This window comes from Bombus pyrosoma, linkage group LG3, assembly GCF_014825855.1.
Source record: "Bombus pyrosoma isolate SC7728 linkage group LG3, ASM1482585v1, whole genome shotgun sequence".
Lineage (NCBI taxonomy): Eukaryota > Metazoa > Arthropoda > Insecta > Hymenoptera > Apidae > Bombus > Bombus pyrosoma.
Window position 1 is genome coordinate 7,236,091 of NC_057772.1, and position 21,169 is coordinate 7,257,259.

At 32.1% G+C, this 21,169-nt stretch overlaps 2 protein-coding genes across 11 annotated transcripts in view; both read right to left on the reverse strand.

Moving 5' to 3' along the window:
- LOC122565958 (putative mediator of RNA polymerase II transcription subunit 26) overlaps positions 1-19,329 on the reverse strand; it is a 68,164-nt gene extending 48,835 nt beyond the window's left edge. For 9 of the 10 annotated variants that reach the window (XM_043722551.1, XM_043722550.1, XM_043722546.1 and 6 more), the window contains exons 1-3: positions 19,162-19,329; positions 18,626-18,683; positions 14,019-14,141 (exon numbers count right to left, since the gene is read on the reverse strand). In XM_043722551.1, the coding sequence (XP_043578486.1) occupies positions 14,019-14,111 (93 nt within the window). In that variant the 5' untranslated portion in view covers positions 14,112-14,141; positions 18,626-18,683; positions 19,162-19,329. The remainder of the gene's footprint in view (positions 1-14,018; positions 14,142-18,625; positions 18,684-19,161) is intronic. The other variant, XM_043722548.1, reaches the window with a different exon arrangement.
- A 509-nt stretch (positions 19,330-19,838) lies between these two features.
- LOC122566358 lies at positions 19,839-20,946 on the reverse strand. The gene is made up of 2 exons (XM_043723488.1): positions 20,796-20,946; positions 19,839-20,726 (listed from the first exon to the last, which is right to left on the reverse strand). Exon 2 carries the CDS (start codon positions 20,490-20,492, stop codon positions 20,118-20,120), a length of 375 nt encoding a protein of 124 aa, XP_043579423.1. The 5' UTR covers positions 20,493-20,726; positions 20,796-20,946; the 3' UTR covers positions 19,839-20,117.
- Between the last annotated feature and the right edge of the window lie 223 nt (positions 20,947-21,169).

Here is a 21,169-nt window from a genome sequence, read left to right on the forward strand (position 1 = left end):
GATATTTTGCTCCGATAATAATTGGAGTATTTTAGTATAAAAATTTAAGTATTTCATAGTAATTTTCCTCTTTCCTATTAAGAGCCTATGTATTACCAGTGGTCTCTATTTACATTTCATATTAAACGTTCGTTGCTATATTAGATTGAGGCCAGATTCGTCAAATATCTAATTTCTTATCAACTATGATTTATCCATAAAAGTTTAATAGAAATTATCGTTCTAATCATCGCGTTACTCCATGACAATCTTCTTTCTTTTATCTTATCTTTCCCTCTTCTGCTTCTGCACCTTATAAGAGGGCAGATAACTTTCAATTTTTCTGATGAAACTTATCTTTCTTCTACTGTTCACGCATCTTTTCATATTCTTCGAGGTTTACATAAGCTAGAAACAAAGATTATAGATGCATATATTTTACAGTACATTATCATACGTGATTAACGAAATATTATAACAAAGTGGCACGAAATAGCTGTAAGTTATATAAAATTTTATAAAGACTGTATTTTTATCCATTTCGTATTATACACAACGATAGAATTACACTCATTAGTGACAATTTTAGATATTCTTGTAAAGATTAAATATTATTACAATAATAATGCGTAAATAAACGTTTACATCAGATAGCGAATACGAGTACATGAAAGATTTCGTTTCTTAAATATCATGAAAAACTTCTGTACAAATTTATATCTTTATAGACACGTCTAAAGAAATAGAATTCGAATGGAAATTTATTTTCTTACTAAAAATTGTACCCGATATTCTTCTGAATATTTTATATATTTCTTCGTACTGTACGTATTTTAAATATCGCGTAAATACATAAAAATTCGCAGTCTCATTACCTCGATAATTTCGCCAGCCAAATTATACGAAATAAGAAATAGATTGATATAAAAAGAACGTCTCGTTGAAAAATAAATGTACGTCCAAATAGTTTTCGTAGCCACTGTATGTGGGCGTAATTATGAGCAGAAAATGTCGTTATACTCAGAATGCATGTGAATCGCGTAGGATACTCTGTATACGCCTCATAGTAATTTTTCTAGTACGATAATTTCATTGATCTCGAAATCTGAAACTGCCATGGAGCGATGCACGTTGGATAACACGGACGCGAAACTGAGAAACGAGCGAGCTTCGGTGCTATCACCAACTCGAGTCCAAGAAGACGATGTAAAAAGCATGTGCCATGGGACTTCGCACAATATCCCTTTCAGACAGTACGATAAGCCCTCCCGTGTTCTTCAGCCTTACAGCTAGAGGTCTGAGTCTTATGCTCTATAGTCCTCCTTGGAGAACCAGCGCTGCTACTTCAATGTTCTTCCCTCTTTTCCACCCCTTGCTCGTTAATATTGTAGCTTCACGCAGCAACTTGAAACCTCGGACAAAATTGCACGGTGAAAGAACTTGACTCCTCTTTCAGTAAATATACCATTGTACATTTAGCAGAATCTCTGGCCCATCGCGGTGTAAATATTAACCATATCTAGGTATTAGCTCTTATCTCGTAAAATAAAATTTGCATCCCATTGTGGCTTAAATAACTTTATCTAAATATTAGCTCTTAAGGTGCGTTGCGCTATTTACTACAGACTTTTCATCCCACTGTGGTCTTATTACGTTTGTATTAGGTCGTTCCAAAAGTTTCTTTCCTTTTATAAGGAAATAATACTTTGTTACATATTATTTTACTGAATTATGTATGATCCATCTTGTTCTATTGAAACGATCATAATGGATCATACGTAATTTAGTAAAATAATATGAAACAACAAATATTACGCATCTATTATTTCCTAATAAAACGAAAATGTTAACTCTTACTAACACTTGGTATATTCATGTTCCATTGTCTAACTAATTGCTGTCTAACTCTGATAATATACAAATTATTTTTGCCAAAAAAGACGAAGAAAGGGGGAACGTTATTGCGTAATAGAAATAAATTGTGAAATAACGTGTTGTGTTAAATCGATTTCGTCGATCGTATCGAGGCTCATACCAGTTACAATCCTTTTGCCTATGCTCTAGCTCGATAATGAACTGTTAAATACATAAATGCCTGTTGCGTAATTATAATACGAATGACGGTTACTCGAATGTTTTATAAGAGGAATTTCGTTAACGTATAACTATAATTGGCATAATAAGAAGTTGGCAGGAAATTTTCGACAGCTATTTTAATTAGTGTTAATTCGTTGTAAATCTTTTTAAATAAGAGATTACAATCTTTTTATAATGTGTTTCTTCTCAGGCAGAAGGTGCGTTTCATTCTTTCACTTTCAGGGATAAAAAGAGTGAAAAAAACACGCGTTTCACTCGGATGACGCAGACCGTGCACGATGTGCATTGAAGAGCGAACTTTCACGTTGAACTTGGCAAACGCGAAAATAGTTCGCGGATAATGGTGGCAATTAGCGTGACGTTTATCAGATTCTCCTCAACGTTATCGTAAGAGCGACGAGTCAGCAGTTTTTGACACGGGCTCCTTCTCTTCTTCTATTTTTCCATATTCCTGCCTTCGGTTTCGTCGTTTTAATCTCGCGTCACCGTGTCAGCATCTTTTAACGCGGGTCAACTAGCTTTGGGTCCGCGTCGCAACCTTCTTATTAAAAAATATGACTCACTCAGAAGTCATATTGACGAAACCGAAAATTGCAAGGTGAAGCAAAGCGACAGCCAGATATTCCGCTGCGGATATTCGCGCAATTTTGTATCTTTATGAACATAACTAAAAAAAAAAAAAATATTTTACATGTTACGCGCATTTTGTAGATTTTTGGAGCTTTAAATTTTTTACTTCAAACCAAAAAATGCATAAACGTAGCGATAACGTTGCGAGAATTATTTTTGAAGATTTACATGGAAGCTCGATATCACTCGTAACAATGTTCTCTTGCGACGGACGAACTTACGGAAATATATAATTGCTTTTTTAAATGTTGGACATTAATCGTGTACTTGGCTAATGAACTTGAGAAGCTTAGAAGAACTGGAGTTTGTCGGTTCGACTTCTGGAAAGTTGATATACAAAAGTGTATGAAATATATTATAGAAGCACTTCCGCTCGCTTTGTCGAGATTAATATACGAAATTAATGAAAAACAATTGTATTCGGTTTAAAATACGTAACCTTCTGTAAATTAAAAGCCTTCTGCCGTAGAATTTGTTATATCGTTTTTGCCCATTTGCAAGTAATTTAATCGAGAAATCGATACGCTTATCATTTCAAGAGTCTTGTGATTTGATGAGAGGTTCTAGCGAGAAGCGTAAAATATATGTCTACCTTTTTACTAAAATAATTCAGAATAATTCGAGCACAGGTATCCTACGAAAGTGGTGCTCGCGTTAAAGTACAAAGTACAGATTTTATAATTTCCCTCGCGCACTACACTTCGCATAGCTTCTAACGAAGCGTGAAATTGAAATGTTATGCTCAACATTTTTCGTTTGCATCGCGAATCCTCAAAGGGGAATAACCTAAATGAGATGATAATATTTCGTTGTGAATTATAAATATAGAATAGATTATTCCTCGACAATAAAATTAGGATTGTTAATCGTTAGGGTAATAGCAAAAATACTAATGTAATTCAGGATTCGAAATAAATGAAACGATAGAAATTTAAATATCGATTTGGTCTGTAAATAAACGAATTACGTACTTGCACTGACATCTTGCATCGGCATTTCTTAGTTTTCTTTTCTAATTCTTAGTAAAGCTAGTAAAAGCAATTGTTTTTTAAAATTGTAGATCGTTAATAAGAGGAATAGAATATAACTTCATTTTTATAAAATTTTAGATACTATATTAAGTGAAATTGTATATTAAATGAATAATAAATTATAAGCGTATTTTAACAAAATATTGGAAAATATTAAAGGTTACAATATAAGCGTTTATCGTCCTGCAGTGTTCTGCCACCTAGCGTAAAATCAGGGAATTCTTTAAATGGTAAAAGCAGAAGGTAAATTCCACCGAGTAACTTCATAGGCGAGGAGTAATTCATTGCCTTGAGACTGGCAAATTGTTAAAATTGTAGAAATAATTACAGAGAAAGTGCATTATATGTCAATTAAAATAACATTATAATAAAAAATATAATATAAAATTATATATAATAAAAAAAAACATTTCTTTGTATTTTATAACTCATAACAAATGTGATAACTGATAGAGTTATGAAATATTATGAAATTTTATATAATTTTTCAAATATCTACGTATACTTTTGTACTCTATGTATAACTCTACGTATAGAAGGATGTGACAGACTGTGATCATAGACATACGAGATATCACGTTACATTACATTCTTGTAAAATAGTGTTTCGTGTTTCTTATTACAAAAAAAAACTCTGCTGAAGTTATTGAAACGACTTGTCCTACTTTTGGTGGCACTGGCAAAATATATAAAAAGTAACGTAGAAACTTTTTCAGAGAAAAGTTTGACTTTAACTCTTTCAGCATCGAATCTGTTTTTAAATCTTTTTGCAGAGCAGACGTATCGCGCTAGCACTTAAGATTAATTCTACTTACTATCTCCAACAGGTAATTTAATTGTACAACCCGGTGATTCCACGAAAAGATAGCAAACGTCGCTTCTAATTACTAATTCATCGTCTATTCCTACGCTTTAACTATGAACACTAGTTAAAGTTCCAAATTGCCCGTGTACTTAGAAATAGCACATACATGTACACGTACGTAGATCATTTTTCTCAGAAATGTAGAAAATTTGCTTCCTGCGTTTGATAAATTCGATTTAAAAAAATTCATTAGAAATAAACCGAGCTTCGTAATATAGCACGCGTGTGTTGATAGACACGCGTCTCGATCGTGTTCGTAGACCTTTCGACTAAACAATTCCTCAAGAATCTTTCTTTACCAGCCCGATGAATCTTTCTCCAACATCAATATTCATGTACGAATTCCTTCGAATAAAACGAGCACGAAACTTCCCCCATAAGGATGCGAGTGAATGCGAGAAAGGAAAATGCCAATTCTCAGAGAATCAACACGAAGAAACCGGACAGAAAAACGGAGAGAGGAACTTCTCCTTCTTTCTATCTCGAGCGTAGGTGTTGATCCTCCTGGTATCATGTTCTTTTTCCTTTTTTTTTTCATATTGTTTCCGGTTAGCGGATGCCCGCCATGAAACCAGCTGGCATAACGGAGAACAATGGAAAGCGGATATAACGAAAGGAAAGAGCAAGAACTACGCTCGAGTGAATTAGCATCGGTGATGAACTTAACAATTAATTACTTTCACATATCACGACCGGTCATACAAACGAGTAGCCGTACGAAAAACATAGGCGTCCACCACGACGTTCTTTTATGCATAATTAACGCACGTCGTCGTGTCGGTCACGTAAGAGCACTTGTACCTGTAGGAAGCACGACAACCTATCGGTCGCGTTTAAATAAATCTATGCGCATGTAACTGAGGAATATTCATCTTTAGCCTTTGTAAGACGATGATACACAGAGGGAGGTTGAGAAAATGTACACGCGCTTAAATAGCGATGAATTATATATGGAATATCAACGCGATGAATCGAATCATGAAATTACTATTCTTGAAATGCGCACACGTTTATTTGAATTATTTGCGTCTACAGTATGTGTAAGAATCGATGGTACGACCGACGAGGGGACGAAACGTAGAATAAATCTTTTTTGCAGTCGAGGCATTGTTTCTGATTTTGAAAACCGACTTTCAACATTTGTCTGGTGTATGCGAGTTTTCCTAGTTAGCTATGAGCGAACAATCAAACGAGAGTAAGCGAAAGACGTGGAATTTTTCGCTCATATTCGTGCGTAGAATAAAACGTAATTGTTTTTTAACCGATAGAAAAGATTAGAAGATCGTTTAAATATTTATTCGTCTGAATAACTGCAATGTACAATTTTCTATTTACGAGCAGCGAAAATATTCGCAGTTACGCAAAATGTAGCTTTTAGAATATATACTTTTCGCAAGAGCCATGGCTAAAGGAAAACTACAGTACGTAGACCTCTGCTAAAATATGCAAAATCCGTAATCTTACGTGTCCGGTACTACGCAGGCAGTCAAGCAACATGAGTAATTGTACACGTCTGGCAAACAATACGTTTATTACCATTACGCAATTGGACAATAGAAAATCTAATATCTCTTTTCATATTTCCTTTGTTACATTAATTTTTATTCTTTCGTTAAACGCAGGGGAAAAAACGATATGGGACAATGGTGGAAAATTTAAATTCGAAAACTAAATACCTATATCCGTTGTTTCATTTATTCAGAATTTCTTCAATTTTAATATCCTGGTACGTTGATAAGGATTATTATTAACTTTATTATCAAGAAAGATAAAAAAAAAAAAACGTGAGATAGCTTGCTTTCAAAATTGACGTAACTGTTACAACGGAGATTAATGAGATCTGTTATTGAGTTGCGTAAGTTACATAAAAATTCGAAGACGCAACAGGAATATCAAATAGAATGACACGAGCGTAACGCATATTTGCGAAGCTTTCTTTAATTAGCTGTGCACGAAATACGAATACAAAAAGTGGATACTACACTGACGAAAACAATACATACTAATTATTGTAAGTTCCTTGAAACGTGAATGGTTGTAACGTACGATCAGTAAGCGTAAAATAACGGTAGAGTTGCCGCAAAACGAAGGCCTTTCATAATTTGTTTTTTAAGCTGATACCGCGTATATCTTTGTCACGTATATTTCAACTACTACGCATATACATACCGCGTATCAATGCGATTATTACGCTACGTTCATATTTTGTTGAACACAAATGAAAAAAAACATTGGATTCACTCGTCGCAAAAAGATGACATACGTCTAGATGTTAAACTGGCATAGTTTTCTTTTTTCTCTTCCTACATTACATTTACATTTTTAGGTTTTCGTAACATCATTTCCTCTCCATACATTTCAATTTATGGAGTTGACCAACGGTAACTTCCGAGCAGTTCGTGTTTCTAACACGCGTTGCCTTATCCACTTCATATTCAACAGTATCCTTTTTTCCCACTAAAGAAATATTCAACAGCGTATGTTTCTATTAATAGAAGTATCTTTGCAGCAACCAAAGTGTTCGCCAGTTTAAAACATGTTCGTCCTTAAACGCTCAGACCTTTGATCCAGCCATTGATATATATCGACGTTAATTATTAATGTAACATCTCGTGTTGGTCGATATACGTAACAAGTTGAACGAAATCAAAATGAAGACAGAATTTCAAATACCGTAAACCATACTAAGGACAATGAACTTTCTAAGCATGGCCTTCAATTCGTATCTCACAGAATCAGCCAGCTTTTCCGCTACATGAAGTTATAAGATACAGGTATAGTGTTGCGGTACGGCAATCAAAGTGCTATATCAGATTCGAGGCACTATTCGCGCGTTCACTTATACTGTACGCCTAACACACCGCAAAGAAGTCCGGTTAGTCGAATAAATTCTCACCATTACTCGCATAATTTGATATTTCGAAGTATGCACTAAATGGTTAACCCGCGAATAATACAATATAGTGTGGAGCTGCTCAGAGAAAAGGAAGATTTTTAATATCGATTCTACATCGTTTCTGAGACGAAGATCGCAGTTTTAGAGAAATTTTCGATCTCGTTTCATCTCATTTGTGTAAACCGTTTACGGGCGAAAACTCCTATCTTTTTTAAACGTTTGAAATTTTAACGTGCAACACTCATCGATGGATGATTTTACATGATTTCGACGATTCTTTCTCTACTTTTATAGTTTTGTCGAGTTAACCGACTTGGGAAATAAGCGGCTCGTATATTCTGTTGAATAATTCGGAGTATTGTTCGAATTACCTTGAGAATAAATATTTGTCCAAGATAATTGTCCGAATAAATTTAATTTAATCGAGTATTTTATAAGCGAAATATAAGAGAAAATAATTCTAACGCTATTTCACTGGCACGGTAAAGGATAATAAATTTTCAATTTACATGCGAAAATAAATTTCCCGATTAGATACTGGATTATTAAATAGAAATAAAATATCCTGTATGATATAAAGATATTACCATAGTCAAGTACAGTTATATAATCGTTGAATTAATAAATGAAGCAAGGTAATTTATTCGTTTACGTAAACCTGCAATTCAAATTAACGAGACCGCGATATCGTAAATTCTCGAAAACTATAAAGTTTAATTTACTCCAACAAAGATCGATCGCTATGATCAATTCGGGAACATTCCGCAAAAACTTTCCGCTAGCAAGGAATTTGTGTGCAGTAGGTATACTTATACATAACTTGATCTAAAACGTCGAAACAAGTTCTCAAACGCGTAACGTATAAAAAGAAGAGCCTTCAAGCGAATTCAACGAAGGAAGTAATGTGCAAAATCAGGCATGTATATTGAAATGCTACAAATGGTGGAGTGAAAGGACGGAGAAGAACAAGAAAGCCTGTGATGTATATTTTGTCTAAGCAATGGCGTAACCAACAATAAGAAAATTCCGAAAGATTTTATTGCTATCAACTGTATTTAATTTTTCACGGTATATCGTAAATTACAATTTTTACTACGTTAAATTACAAATTTTTTTTACATTTATCCTGTTATACAAATATTTTCCATTTACTTTGTATTACGTTGTTCTATTATTCTGTATATTCTTTAATATGAAAAATTTACATCAACTCAGAAAAGTATCTCGAAACACGAAGATAGAATAATTTTCTTAGCATACAATTTTAAAGGGCACATTTACGAAATAAAATTTCCTTTACAACGAAACTGTGAAGCTAGCTACGCTGATGTATAGAATCGCTACGTGGAATGTACTGAAAAGTAGGTGGGTATGCAGTTAGGACACTTATTCGCCATCCTTCAATACACGTTCGATTCGAACAGTTTGAGACTTTCTAAATTTTAAGAATATTTTTAAGATTAAGATTCAATTAGATTGCAGCAAGAAGTAAGAAGAAAAACTGCGGCACTAACGTGGAACATTGCGTGAAAATTTTCAACGGTGAAAGTAAGCAAAAATCATCATACGAAAAATGAAAGTAATACGTGTATAACGGTATGATAAAAATTGTGTAATTTTTACAAATAATTAACTTGACGTAACATATTTCCAATATGTTCGTAATATAACCATTTTTATATTTCAAGATACCAGAAACAATATTTTATTTTCGAATAATCGAAAAGAACGTGGCGACAGATGCATATCACGTACTGTATAGACACTACCTGACGAATATCCGATCTTGTATGTATGTATAAAATATAGAATGTTGCGGCTTTAAAGTTATTCGATATCCTACTAAACGTTGATGCAATTAGAGTAGATAATTATTACTTCAGATCTCTAGATATTTTCTATAGTATTAAATAATTTAGCACTGTGAAATTTAATATACATAACTGTCAATTCATCTTTGCACTTTCTAATGTCTTTTATCTTCGTAAAGGTGAACCTTATAAAATTATTCTTCCATACCGAATCGTATCTAACGATAGTTTAGACATGAGAATTAATTGTCCGCATATAAATTTCATGTTTAATCATTTGTTTCTAACAACTATTTATTGTTATATTTTATTGAATATTTTTTACCTTATATTTATCATATTAGGTATACACGAAGTATAAGACATTTGTCATGCTATTGAAACGTTTTACGGTCTTTTGTAACTCGCTCAAACCAATTCACGAATGCAAATCAATCGCTTTGCTTACAAAATACCAGACCTGTAATTGAAATCTATCAACACACACCGTTGTATTCGTTTCTTCCCTTTTTCACTCTGAAACCTCCCTCGCTTTCACCAATTCATTCATGTCCATTCGAGCACACATTTTACTTGTACATACAAGCAAGAAAATGAAAATCTACTCGTTCGTACGAACAACTTGACCGTGTAAGATATTTTCTATCCTTTCTTCTATGAATCAATCAATTCCATTGAAATTTGCTAATTCAAAGTTTCCTATATCCGCTGTATCTTTCGACACGAATCAATATTAATGTACTTTGCACTACACCAATTTCTTCGCAATTATTCGAAATTAAAACTTCCTTTCGAAAAAAAAGTACAAGCACTTTGTAAAAATTTGGTAACATAATATTTTTCAACCAATACATTGTTCGTACATTCAAATTTTATGTCAAGAGACGTGTTAATTGAAACGAAAAGAAGACCGATTGTTTACTAATAAAGAAGGATAACAGAGGCAAATGTCTTAGTCTTCGATATTAATGTTTACCCATCTCTTTATTTTGGACGGTATCATTATATTTATATTGTATACTAACTTCGTGTACCCATTGCAGATACTTTTATAATGAGTACGCGAATACTAATGAACGCTGTAATTGTTCGATTTTAATGTACAAGATATCGCAGGTCTTAAAGGCGAAACTGGCGGATGGTAGAAAATGGTCCACTTTTGTGTAGCTCATGCACCAAAAATACTTGTAAGAAATGATTCTATAGGTTGGGAGGAATTTATAAAAGTACAATTTTTCATCGGCAACATGATGAGAAAGTTGTAAAAAAGTAGTTAATGCATGAAGTAAACAGAGCGAAAAATTGGTAATCATTAAATTCAAATGATCATAACTTTGCAACAATTGAATGAAATTCAAGAATTCAAACGCTATTCCATAGATAAAAATTGTTTGTATTGTGTGTTAAAAATAATTGACAAACATAGTTTTCAACATCCTTAGAAAGCGATAATTAACGGGTGCATTTATTCGAAGAAATATGTTCGTAATTGTACTATGACATACTTATGACAAACAAAAATGTTATGTATTAAACGTAAAGAAGAATTGTTACACTGTGTTCTTTTCTTTATTTGACCAGTTTGGGAGCAGATATTAAAATATAAAAAGTTAATGCAGTAAAACTTAAAAATTCAAAAAAATGTAAGAATTACATAAAATACCTGACACAATTTACCAAAACGACATTAGCCTCAAACTGTAGACTGATCAATTCTCTCAAACTGTATAAGTGGCTTACCGTGCACTTCTTTCTGCTTCGAATAAGGCTTAAAACAAAAGGGAGAACGAAGGAGAGAAGGTGGAATTGTGTTATCAAAGTAATAAACTTTTTTCAGTAACCGCAAGTTCTTCGCTCTTCTCCTCGTATTTCATTTTTGTGTCATAACTTTTTTTCTATAAGATCTTACACGTTCTGTGTTTCTACTACATTTTTGTTCTTATTTAGACCAGTCGAATATACTATCAAAATTTCGCCTATTAAAACATGAGACATCCTGTATACGTACAAATAAATAAAGATAAAAGATAATACTTTTGTATGTAATGTAAAATATAAAAAGATAAGAAAGTATGATAAATAAATATCACAGAATGAAAATAGTGTTCCATACTATTAACAAAAATTTCACAAATTTGCTTAACATGTTTGCAAAGTTAGTCAAAATGTTAAGGAAGATCATCTAACGATGCTAAGAATACTTTTATAAGTAAAGTACAATGATGTGAATTTTACATTGTTCGCGAACTGAAGCGTGTAATTAATATCAATGAGATGCTTTCTTAAGATTTCATCATTCAACTGCAATAAATAATGAGCGTACATGGTTCATAACACTCTGTGTATTCCGATTTACTATTGGTGTTATACGCTATTGTATACAAATTTAGAGATCAGAAAAAAATACTAACGAGATGTATACACCGGAAGCTAAAAGAAACTGTATTTCGTTCTACTAAAAATATTGCTTGAACACATTTCTTAGATTAATATACATACATAATTACGTACTTAATTTACGTACAGATAATATGCAATGCAAATTATTCTTATTTATATGTCGGAGAAGCGCTGGGGTAAGGGCGTGAAAGAAACCTTCGTTGTGATTAAACGTGGTCGTTATGCAATAGAGAAGATATTGACTAGAGCAAGTATGATTGGTACAGATATCGACAAGTAACCGTGGTAATTAGATACTCGAGACGCTAACGACAATGATCCTAGGTTCGATAACGAATCCGCGGTCAACGGGATCGTAGATGTATGATCTCACAAAATCTAAGTCCGGATCGTGAAGACGGTACTCTGTTCGTTAGTAAAGTCGCAAACAGGAATGAATCTTCGTCTCGATGGTGCCACCGAGGAAAACTATGACGGGGTGTCCCCGAGGGCATGAGGTCATCGGATTCGTGGAGCTATGCCTTCGTTCAGAGGGTGAGGGAAATTGACGTTGCTGTTAATTGGTCAATTTCCACGTCGATGATTAGAAAAGAATGCTAGCCGCCCTTGAGGGAAAAGTTGCTAATGAGGAGCGTCCTTCGAGAGAAAGTAGGTTTCCCCTATCTTCCCGTAGTTGGGACAAAGACTGTTTTCTGTTTGAAGGACTTGTAATTAACTAAATCTTAAGATTTACAACGGGTCCTCAGGCTAGCTGAACATGCACTGCGGAAACGCGTCGGCATCTGGCGACCATCTAACCCGGCGAATAAGGTCTTTGTTAAACAAACGTTCATCCCTTGACCGCGGCTACGTTGGCGACTGGTTGTCGCCTCGATCCCAAGCTCATTGTCATGGATCCCAAATAAGTACACTCAGGTAGAATGACAATCGTTTAATTACGGCTACGGTAAAATCTAAATTACAATATTACGGGATTTTCCCAAGGTTCCAAAGGAAGGCTCCGGTGTTCCTTCATCTCCGACANTATAATTAAATATTTATATCTACTTTATTTGCAATTATTACAAAATAACAATTAACGACTATTAATATCAACAATAATTACCCTTCGAGTTAATAATTTCCAATCGTAAAGAAATTTTCCAATTTTAATTACATTAACAAGTTATTATTTCAAATTGTAAATTAAGAATCAGCGTCGTGTGTAACAAAAAATTGCTTTTTCCTCGCTCAAACCCAAACATAGTTTCATCGTTATATAAGTAAACTTCTCCGAAAGATATTTTAATTTATAATATATTAGAATATATAATTTGTATATGATATAATACATAAAAGAATATTCTCCAAAGACAATTTATGCACCAGGAAGGTTACTCAAATGATTGTTCATAAAATCTAAAGGATATCCCAGTGCGATTCTCTTCATAATCCTTCGACATTTATCTCGATACTCGATTATTTCATTCTGTTGCTTCGTAGTAATTTTTCCGTCAACTTGCTCAACGTTCCAATAAAAAATTTCAGTCAATTCAGCGTATTAAAGGGATATTATAAAATCATCGTAACAGCTTATGTAATTTGGAAACTACCTTCTTCATTAACTATAATATATATGTCGGGTTAACGTTGGAATTTTCGGCGTTCGACGAAACTTCACTCGAATTGACCATCGGGCTTATGTATTCTAGCCGATCGTTATTGGTACCGATGTGATGGTTACAAAAAGTTGCAGGTAATAACGGCAATAGAACAAACGAGATGTCAATGACAATGAATTTAGGTTCGATCGAGGATCCTCGCCGACGGGAAGACGAATCCGAAGTGATACACGATCCTGGTGTGACTCAACGTACAAGTCGTACTTCTCTCAATAACTCTCTCAATAAATAACTCAATAACTAACGCAATAACTAACTCGCAGTCCAAATGGAACTGCCCTTATATAGTCCTCTCCTCACCTCTCGGGTCAATCTTTGTTTTTAAGGAGAGCTGCATAATTATTCCATACCTCTGTTATTACACGTCCCTCCCCTGACCGTGGCTACGTTCGAGCCTAAGCCCACCGTCATAAACCTTAAGCACCCATAATCGGATTAGAACATTACAACTATTTCTTAGTTTTTTTACTTAAGTGTAGCTATAATAAAAGTCTGATCTAGGGTATTGGAAGTTTTCCCAAATATTCCAAAATAAAGGCTCCGATGTCCTTTCATCTCCGACATATTTTATATTCCGTTATATTTTTATTCTAAAGTTATCTTTGTCATTTTGTAATAAAAAATCGGTATATTTGCAAATGCATTTACCTTAGCAGGTTTATCCATGATACGATAGGTGAGCGAGTCGCGATGACCGGTTGCGATGACGGCGCCCGCCTTACGAGACACGCATTGCCCCATATAGATTCCCCAACCTTGTCCCAGCACAATCTATACACAATCAAACAATGGTTAAATCATATTATCTAAAATCATCATGAACATTAATTGTCCAATCCGTCCGTTCAATTGTCCAATTTTAATTTCGTGACTGAATGTTTCTGTTGGTAGCGTATGTAATATCGTAACGATAATATATATTTTATTTAATATGTACATATGACAATTTTATGATATATACATATATGACACGATAAATACATATGCATATACATTTTACAACTGAATAATCGTAAGCGCAAATACATGCGTGAAAAGTCAAAACTTTATTCTCAATTATTTCGTCTATATTCTCCAAAATCCAATATTATATAAATATTATTTGACGCTGTCGTAAAATTTGCATATCTGAGTTTTATTAAATAATAATCATATTCCTAGATATCTGTAATTTAAATGTCATGAGTTTTACAATTTGTTTGTGACTCTAACATCAGAGTATTAAATATCAGAGCACCACCAATAACAAGCAAACTATACTGTGTGTGTGTGCGTGAGAAAGATACTTATATCTACCTTATTTGCAGTCAAGTAAATTATTACAGTCAATATGCGTAGAATAGAAAAAGGACAAGAAAAACTTGATACTGGAAAGAGTATCTTCTCGCAAATGGGTATACGCATGTATAGATTCGAATAGAGCGTATAAGTTACATAAGGATGTAGAAGATAATGTGCGAGATGCGTGACAGAGATTAGAAAAACAAGTGGGTAGGTACCTAAAGAATCAAGTAAGTGTGAACATGTCTGTAAAAATAAATACCATGTAATATTGCATTACACGTGTAAATATCTTTAATTTACACATATAAAAAAAAAGTATCGAGTAACTTAGATTCTCAGATCTTGTTTCTCATAAATTTTAAAATTCTACGTTGAAATTTGAGTTAATTGAAAATATAATAAATACGTAAAAGTTGAGAGATAAGTATTTGGTCATATATTTAATAAACAGACATGAGCAAACAACAAAATTACATCTTCAAAATCAATTACTGTGATTTTAACAGCGAAATTGATGATGAATATAGATTTATTGCAGTACATATATAGAGTCATAACTCTTATACATATGACACTTTAAAAAGTGATATAAACGATTTCAATCCAATTACAATCCAGTAAAACGATTTAAAGCCATTTGTTATCTTCGTGTAGTATATGTAGTGAAAGTTATGTTCTATTAAGAATGAAAATCGTTTCTGATGATTCGGTCCTAATGTGAATTATAACGATGAAAATTATATTTTGAAATAAATTGCAACATCTGTTAGCTCAGATTACAAAAACGGGCAGCTAAAATTTTCAATTATTTTTAATTTAAAAGATACTATTATTTAATAATAGCATACTTAATAGATCATCTATATTATAACGTTATCCGTATCTCTACAATTATAACAGACATGTATTTGTTAATTTTATTTACTAAATCACAGTGTTATGGTTTTTTACGACCAAAGATTGGGTATTTTAAAAATACCTATTAGATTTGCTCTTAGAAACAAACGCCCAACTGGTTAATATTATTAATAGTAGTTCCACTTAAATAGCCCCTTATATGTAACAATCAATTAAGCATGAAGCCAATTAGCAGAGTTGTGCAACATTATATTAGCATCAATTTTGCTTAACACAAAATTTAGTGATGGATACCTAATAATAATTTATTATTTCACTTAATGGCGAGTTAACGAAATATATTTACTAAAGCGCGTCCAAAATATAGTTACTTGTTACGATATTTAGTAAGTAAAATAATCGTCTATATAGATTCTATTTTTTAAATGATGTTCACAACAATATGGATTTGCATGAATCTTCGTCGATTACAGATTTTCATTTGAACCTACGATCTCAAAACGATTGTAAATAAATCATTCAGTTACAGAATAATTATATACTAATAGGATATAATATATGTAATTACGAATAAATGAAATAGAATTTAAAAAATCGAGATATATATCTTTCAGGTCACATGATGTTACAGAGAGTTAATAATTGCAAAACGTTGGTTTCCAAGGAAAATCATACATAAATTTCTCATCCAGATACAATCTTTCTGATTCATAATATCTGCGAGCCAGCTAAAGTTTCCCTACCTGCTAAAGAAACGATTCCTATTAGAATGCGAACTGAATACGTCGTATCATTATGAAAGAACAGAATTACGCTATCTGTTACAACCATCAGAGCATCTAATATATCTCGATTTTTTTCTTGCTTTTCAATGAATTTCCTAACGAGCAAAACGCTTTAATGAGATCTACGTTATCGTAAGAACCCTGACATATAGGCGAAAAAATAGATATGAAGTGAGAGGTAGTATCTTAGGAAGGAATTTAACCTTAAATACATCAAATCAATGGTGAAAGGTGACGGTATATATCGTGATTCCAAGATGTAGGGCGATAAATGGCACTGGCCCAATTCACCACATTCGGAACACTCTCAATGCATGAACCCCATTTGTTTGGGAAGAGTTACCAATTTCTCCTACGTAGGAACATCTCTTATGATTAGTCTTTGATCGTTTAAAATTGAAAATTATATAGAAAATACGTAACACAAATTTTTCGCAATATATTATGTATGATAGAAAAGATTTTGTATGACATATCACAATTTCTTTGGTGATGCTTCAAACAAATACGAAAATGTTCATAGAAGTTGCAAGATATTTATCGCAAACATACACTTCACAGAAGTCATAAAATTATTTAAACAATCAATGATACTCGTTATATTATAAATAGACTGCGGATGTTTATGCAATTTCATACTTTTACTAATATGATTGTAAATATATAATACAGTGCAATACAACATATCTATAATATAAAGAAAAAGAAACTGAAAACAGAGCTTTATTTTACCCTCTAAATATCATAACGAGTACTTTACTTTATGTATTCCATATATTTTTTCATCGTTACATTTCCCATAAATACATAAATATCTACAATATATTAAATAAGGATCAATATTTAATAGAATCATTCACCCTATCGTTTATTTCTCCTGCATATGTTCCCCAATTATTAGAAAATGAATTCACGTTAGCTCGCTATTTGTTAATATTGTAAAAATGCTAAGTTGCTCTTAAGCAGCAATCGACTGTGAAGATTCATCAGAAGTCAATGACCAACGTAATCACGAATGTACTTTCACACTGCTCCAGATATGAAAGAGGAAAATGAGGATAACTGACATAGACCATTAGCGACATATCTTATGTTAAATAAAAAGATCATTACAAAGTAATTTAATGAAGCCCTTTGAATATCATCAATTTTAGATTTGATTCTTTTAACTTATCTTGTGAAATTATTCGTGTATAAAATTTTTTATTAAACTCAGAAATTGTTTCTTTTATTGAAAATATTGTTTTTTCATTTTCATAATTACAATATATCACTAATTTTAATAACTTTTGTTAATTTTATGATATAAATCTTCTAATGTAAGAATTATTGTATTACATCTAATGTTAAAATTTCTTTATTTTACAAAAAGTTATTTAATTCAGAAGAAGTAATTTAGTAACAAAAAATACTGGTTAAATAATACAAATGTGCTATTATTATGTATGATTGTGAAAATTTTAATTATAAAGTTTGTATATCGAAATATATTCTATTATTTCCTAAAAGAAATAGGAATAGGAAATAATATTTCTAAAAATGTTGTACAAAAATGGAATATTACACTCAAAAAAAAAAAACCCAAATAGTTAAAATGAATAAATTTATACTCAGGGAAAGATATCATTTCCTATTACAAGTTTTGGAAAAATCTTTAAACGAGAGAAGATATGCAAAGCCAGAATCCGCATTGAGATAGTTCAAATGGAGGACCCTACCCAGTTTCATATCCTGCAATCGATACTGACCGAAATATTGAAGAGTGGGTGGTTTAGACGAAAGACACTTTCAATATACTATAATAAATTGTATCGAAAAACATATACGTTGTAATAGGAATAAAATTTTTTGAATATATTATAATATTTAACCTTATCCATATAATATTTAAAACTGATATATGTACATTGTACATACTTGCATATGTTCGTATCACAATCGCGCGTTTTAAATTTTTTAAGTTCCAATACAATTTACTCGGCATACATATGTATACTTATCATAAACGTGATCGTAATTCCATTTAACGTACTAATTTAACAGAATTTACATTCACTTCAAAAAAAAACTATGTCATACGAGACAACTTCTGTCATATTCAAAAAGTAAAATTATTTAACCAATTGAAAGATTGATGTTAAAGAGAAGAGAAAGAAAGAAAAAGGAAAAAAGCGAAGAAATGAAAATGAAGAGTTTTGTTAGTTGACCATAGAAAAGGTAGACCCTGGATGCATTACGCATGCACCTTAACCTTTTGTAAACACCTCTTTACCAGAAACTATACTCGGAAATCATATTGTAATTTGTAATACACTCGTGTTTACTCACACAAATAAAATTCCGTGTGGCCCTATGCCTGGCCTGTTGTATAGCTGTCTCAAAAACACTGGAAAAAATAAATTGTCCTTTTTCATACCAAAAACTTGTCACAAATGTCATCGGATCTTGGCCAAAATAGATATCTTTCTTTGCTTGGTGTCAAACGAGTAGATACCATACGAAGATTACAAACGACGCATATTGAAAGCTAAGAGACTACTATTCACTGTTTATATATTACAAAAATCATCATATCTTAACCAAATTCGACCACCGTCTTCAAGTCCTCCTGAGTCACGTTTTCATAAAACGCAACACTGAATCTATAAATTCATCGATTATCACATTCAAAACTAATCAATTGTTTAAAGATAAGTAATTAGAAAGAATAAGCTTTTTTACGTTTATATATAAGCACTATCGAATAGGTAGAATTACTCTTATTTATAAAAAATTTAATTGATCTTCTACTTGAATTTCTTACGAAGATAACATTAGGTTTTAAAAGATGAAATTTGAGATGTTACTGAGAATAACAAACTCACCTCTTTTCGTAGAGTCGAATCTCTCAGGTAGATTGCGTGAAATCGTGGTATGCATCACAAAACTTAACACTGACACCTACGAATGACAACGTGCCGATCGCGTGACGCGAGGATACGACTTGTATCCTCGATACACGGTACGTAACAGAACTACTACACCACCTGTCACTCAGCATAGCATATTCGATAGTACGAAACATGCGTCGTGATGTCATACACACCCCACCAAACGGCAAACACCAATGAGCATATAACAGATAGAATTTCGCATGATATCATACTCTCTTCAGCGCCCTCTGCTGTAGATTATCGAGAACATTGATTTAGAAAATTTATTTGAACTTATATAATAAGAAATTGCTCAAATCTTAAATATATATGTAAGGTTATTTATGTAACGCAAGAATTACAATAATTACATACGTACAATATATGTAAATATATTACACTAAAATAGATGGATTAATATTTTTTTAGATCTGTTCGGTACTTGAATAATTATTTCATATCTTATATAACAAAATAGAAAATTTATATTATTTTCTATCATATAGAAAGTATTAGAACTTGTTATTAATTTGTACATTAAGTAAGTTATAGACAAAGGATAATTGTATCAATGGGGAACTTAATAATCTTAGCATGAATAAGATATAAGAAAATAATTTAGTTCTTGATTTTTGTTTAATTATTGTTTTATTAATTATTAATTGATGTGCGCTTACTATCTGCTTGTATTTACATACTGTAATGTAAGTAATGACATTCTCACATCGTTTTATTTTCTATTGACATACAATAATTATTTGCAGAATATTACAAATTGATACATAAACATAACAAAATATAAATTTTGTTACAAATATAAATCAATTACATTTTACATTTATACATTATTCACATTTAAGAAAACTTATATACCTATATCTATAGGACGTTTTGTGTAAATAAACGCTTTAAATACTTTCAAGCTTTGGGTCTGATACATTATCAACTGAGTTTGTATCCTTGATTTGGGATTTATGAACTCCCATATGCATAAGTTTCCTAAATTCTCTTCTTTCACTTCTTGATTGTATTTCATCGTATGTACAATAAAGTGCACCAGTAATTCCTATTACACCGTAAGTAATTACTCCTATTCGTGTAGACATTCTTGGATTACTAGTAAACAAAAATGCTATTAAACCACCAACCATGCCACCAGAAATAGCAGATATCATAACATTTCTTTGACAATGTGTTTTAATTATTGGTTCACCAAAGATGGTAAAGGGCATCCTTTTTTCTTTTCCCTCTTCATAATGATATGCATCTCTTTTATCTTCCATGATGATATATACTTTAAAAGCTTATACGTCTTATTCAAATTCAATAAGAAATGTACATTTTATAAAACACGAATTATCATGCAATATAGCATTACCCTGAACGTGTTCTAATCCTACTATGTTTTGACCTTACTATTCCTTAGAGTAAATACATCTTTCAGACAAAATCCATTCAAAGAATTAAGATATATGAAATAAAACTAACTTCTGAAAGGCCGATTTGTTACGTTAAATCTATAAGTTAAAATATATACATAGATAACATTATGGCTCACAATTATATCAAGCAGTTTCGATACTCACTAGGGAAAACCGCTCAAAGATTGAGTCGTGTCTAATCGTGAAAAATCACTATGGAAGACAACAAAGTTCGCGATCTTGTAAGACAGACAGAGATACATAAAGTGTCTTCTTCTTTTCTTCATTGATGATTTTCAGGATTGGTCACTGCTCACTTTCCGGACGGTTTTCCTTAGGCCGATGACTTATTAAGAAATTTTATTTAACAAATTACCAAATCCTTATAGATACAAAAAATGTATATATTAAAAAATATATATTACAATTATATTAAAAATTTGTTTTATTTATCTAATAATTTATTCTATAAAAGATATATGTCAAAATTTTTAGAAAACAAATTTTCGTGAAACTACGAATATAATAAAAATTTTAGG

What these genes read in the sequence shown, in the direction of transcription:
- LOC122566358 (XM_043723488.1), bottom strand. Translation starts at nt 20,492, where the DNA reads ATGGAAGATAAAAGAGATGCATATCATTATGAAGAGGGAAAAGAAAAA.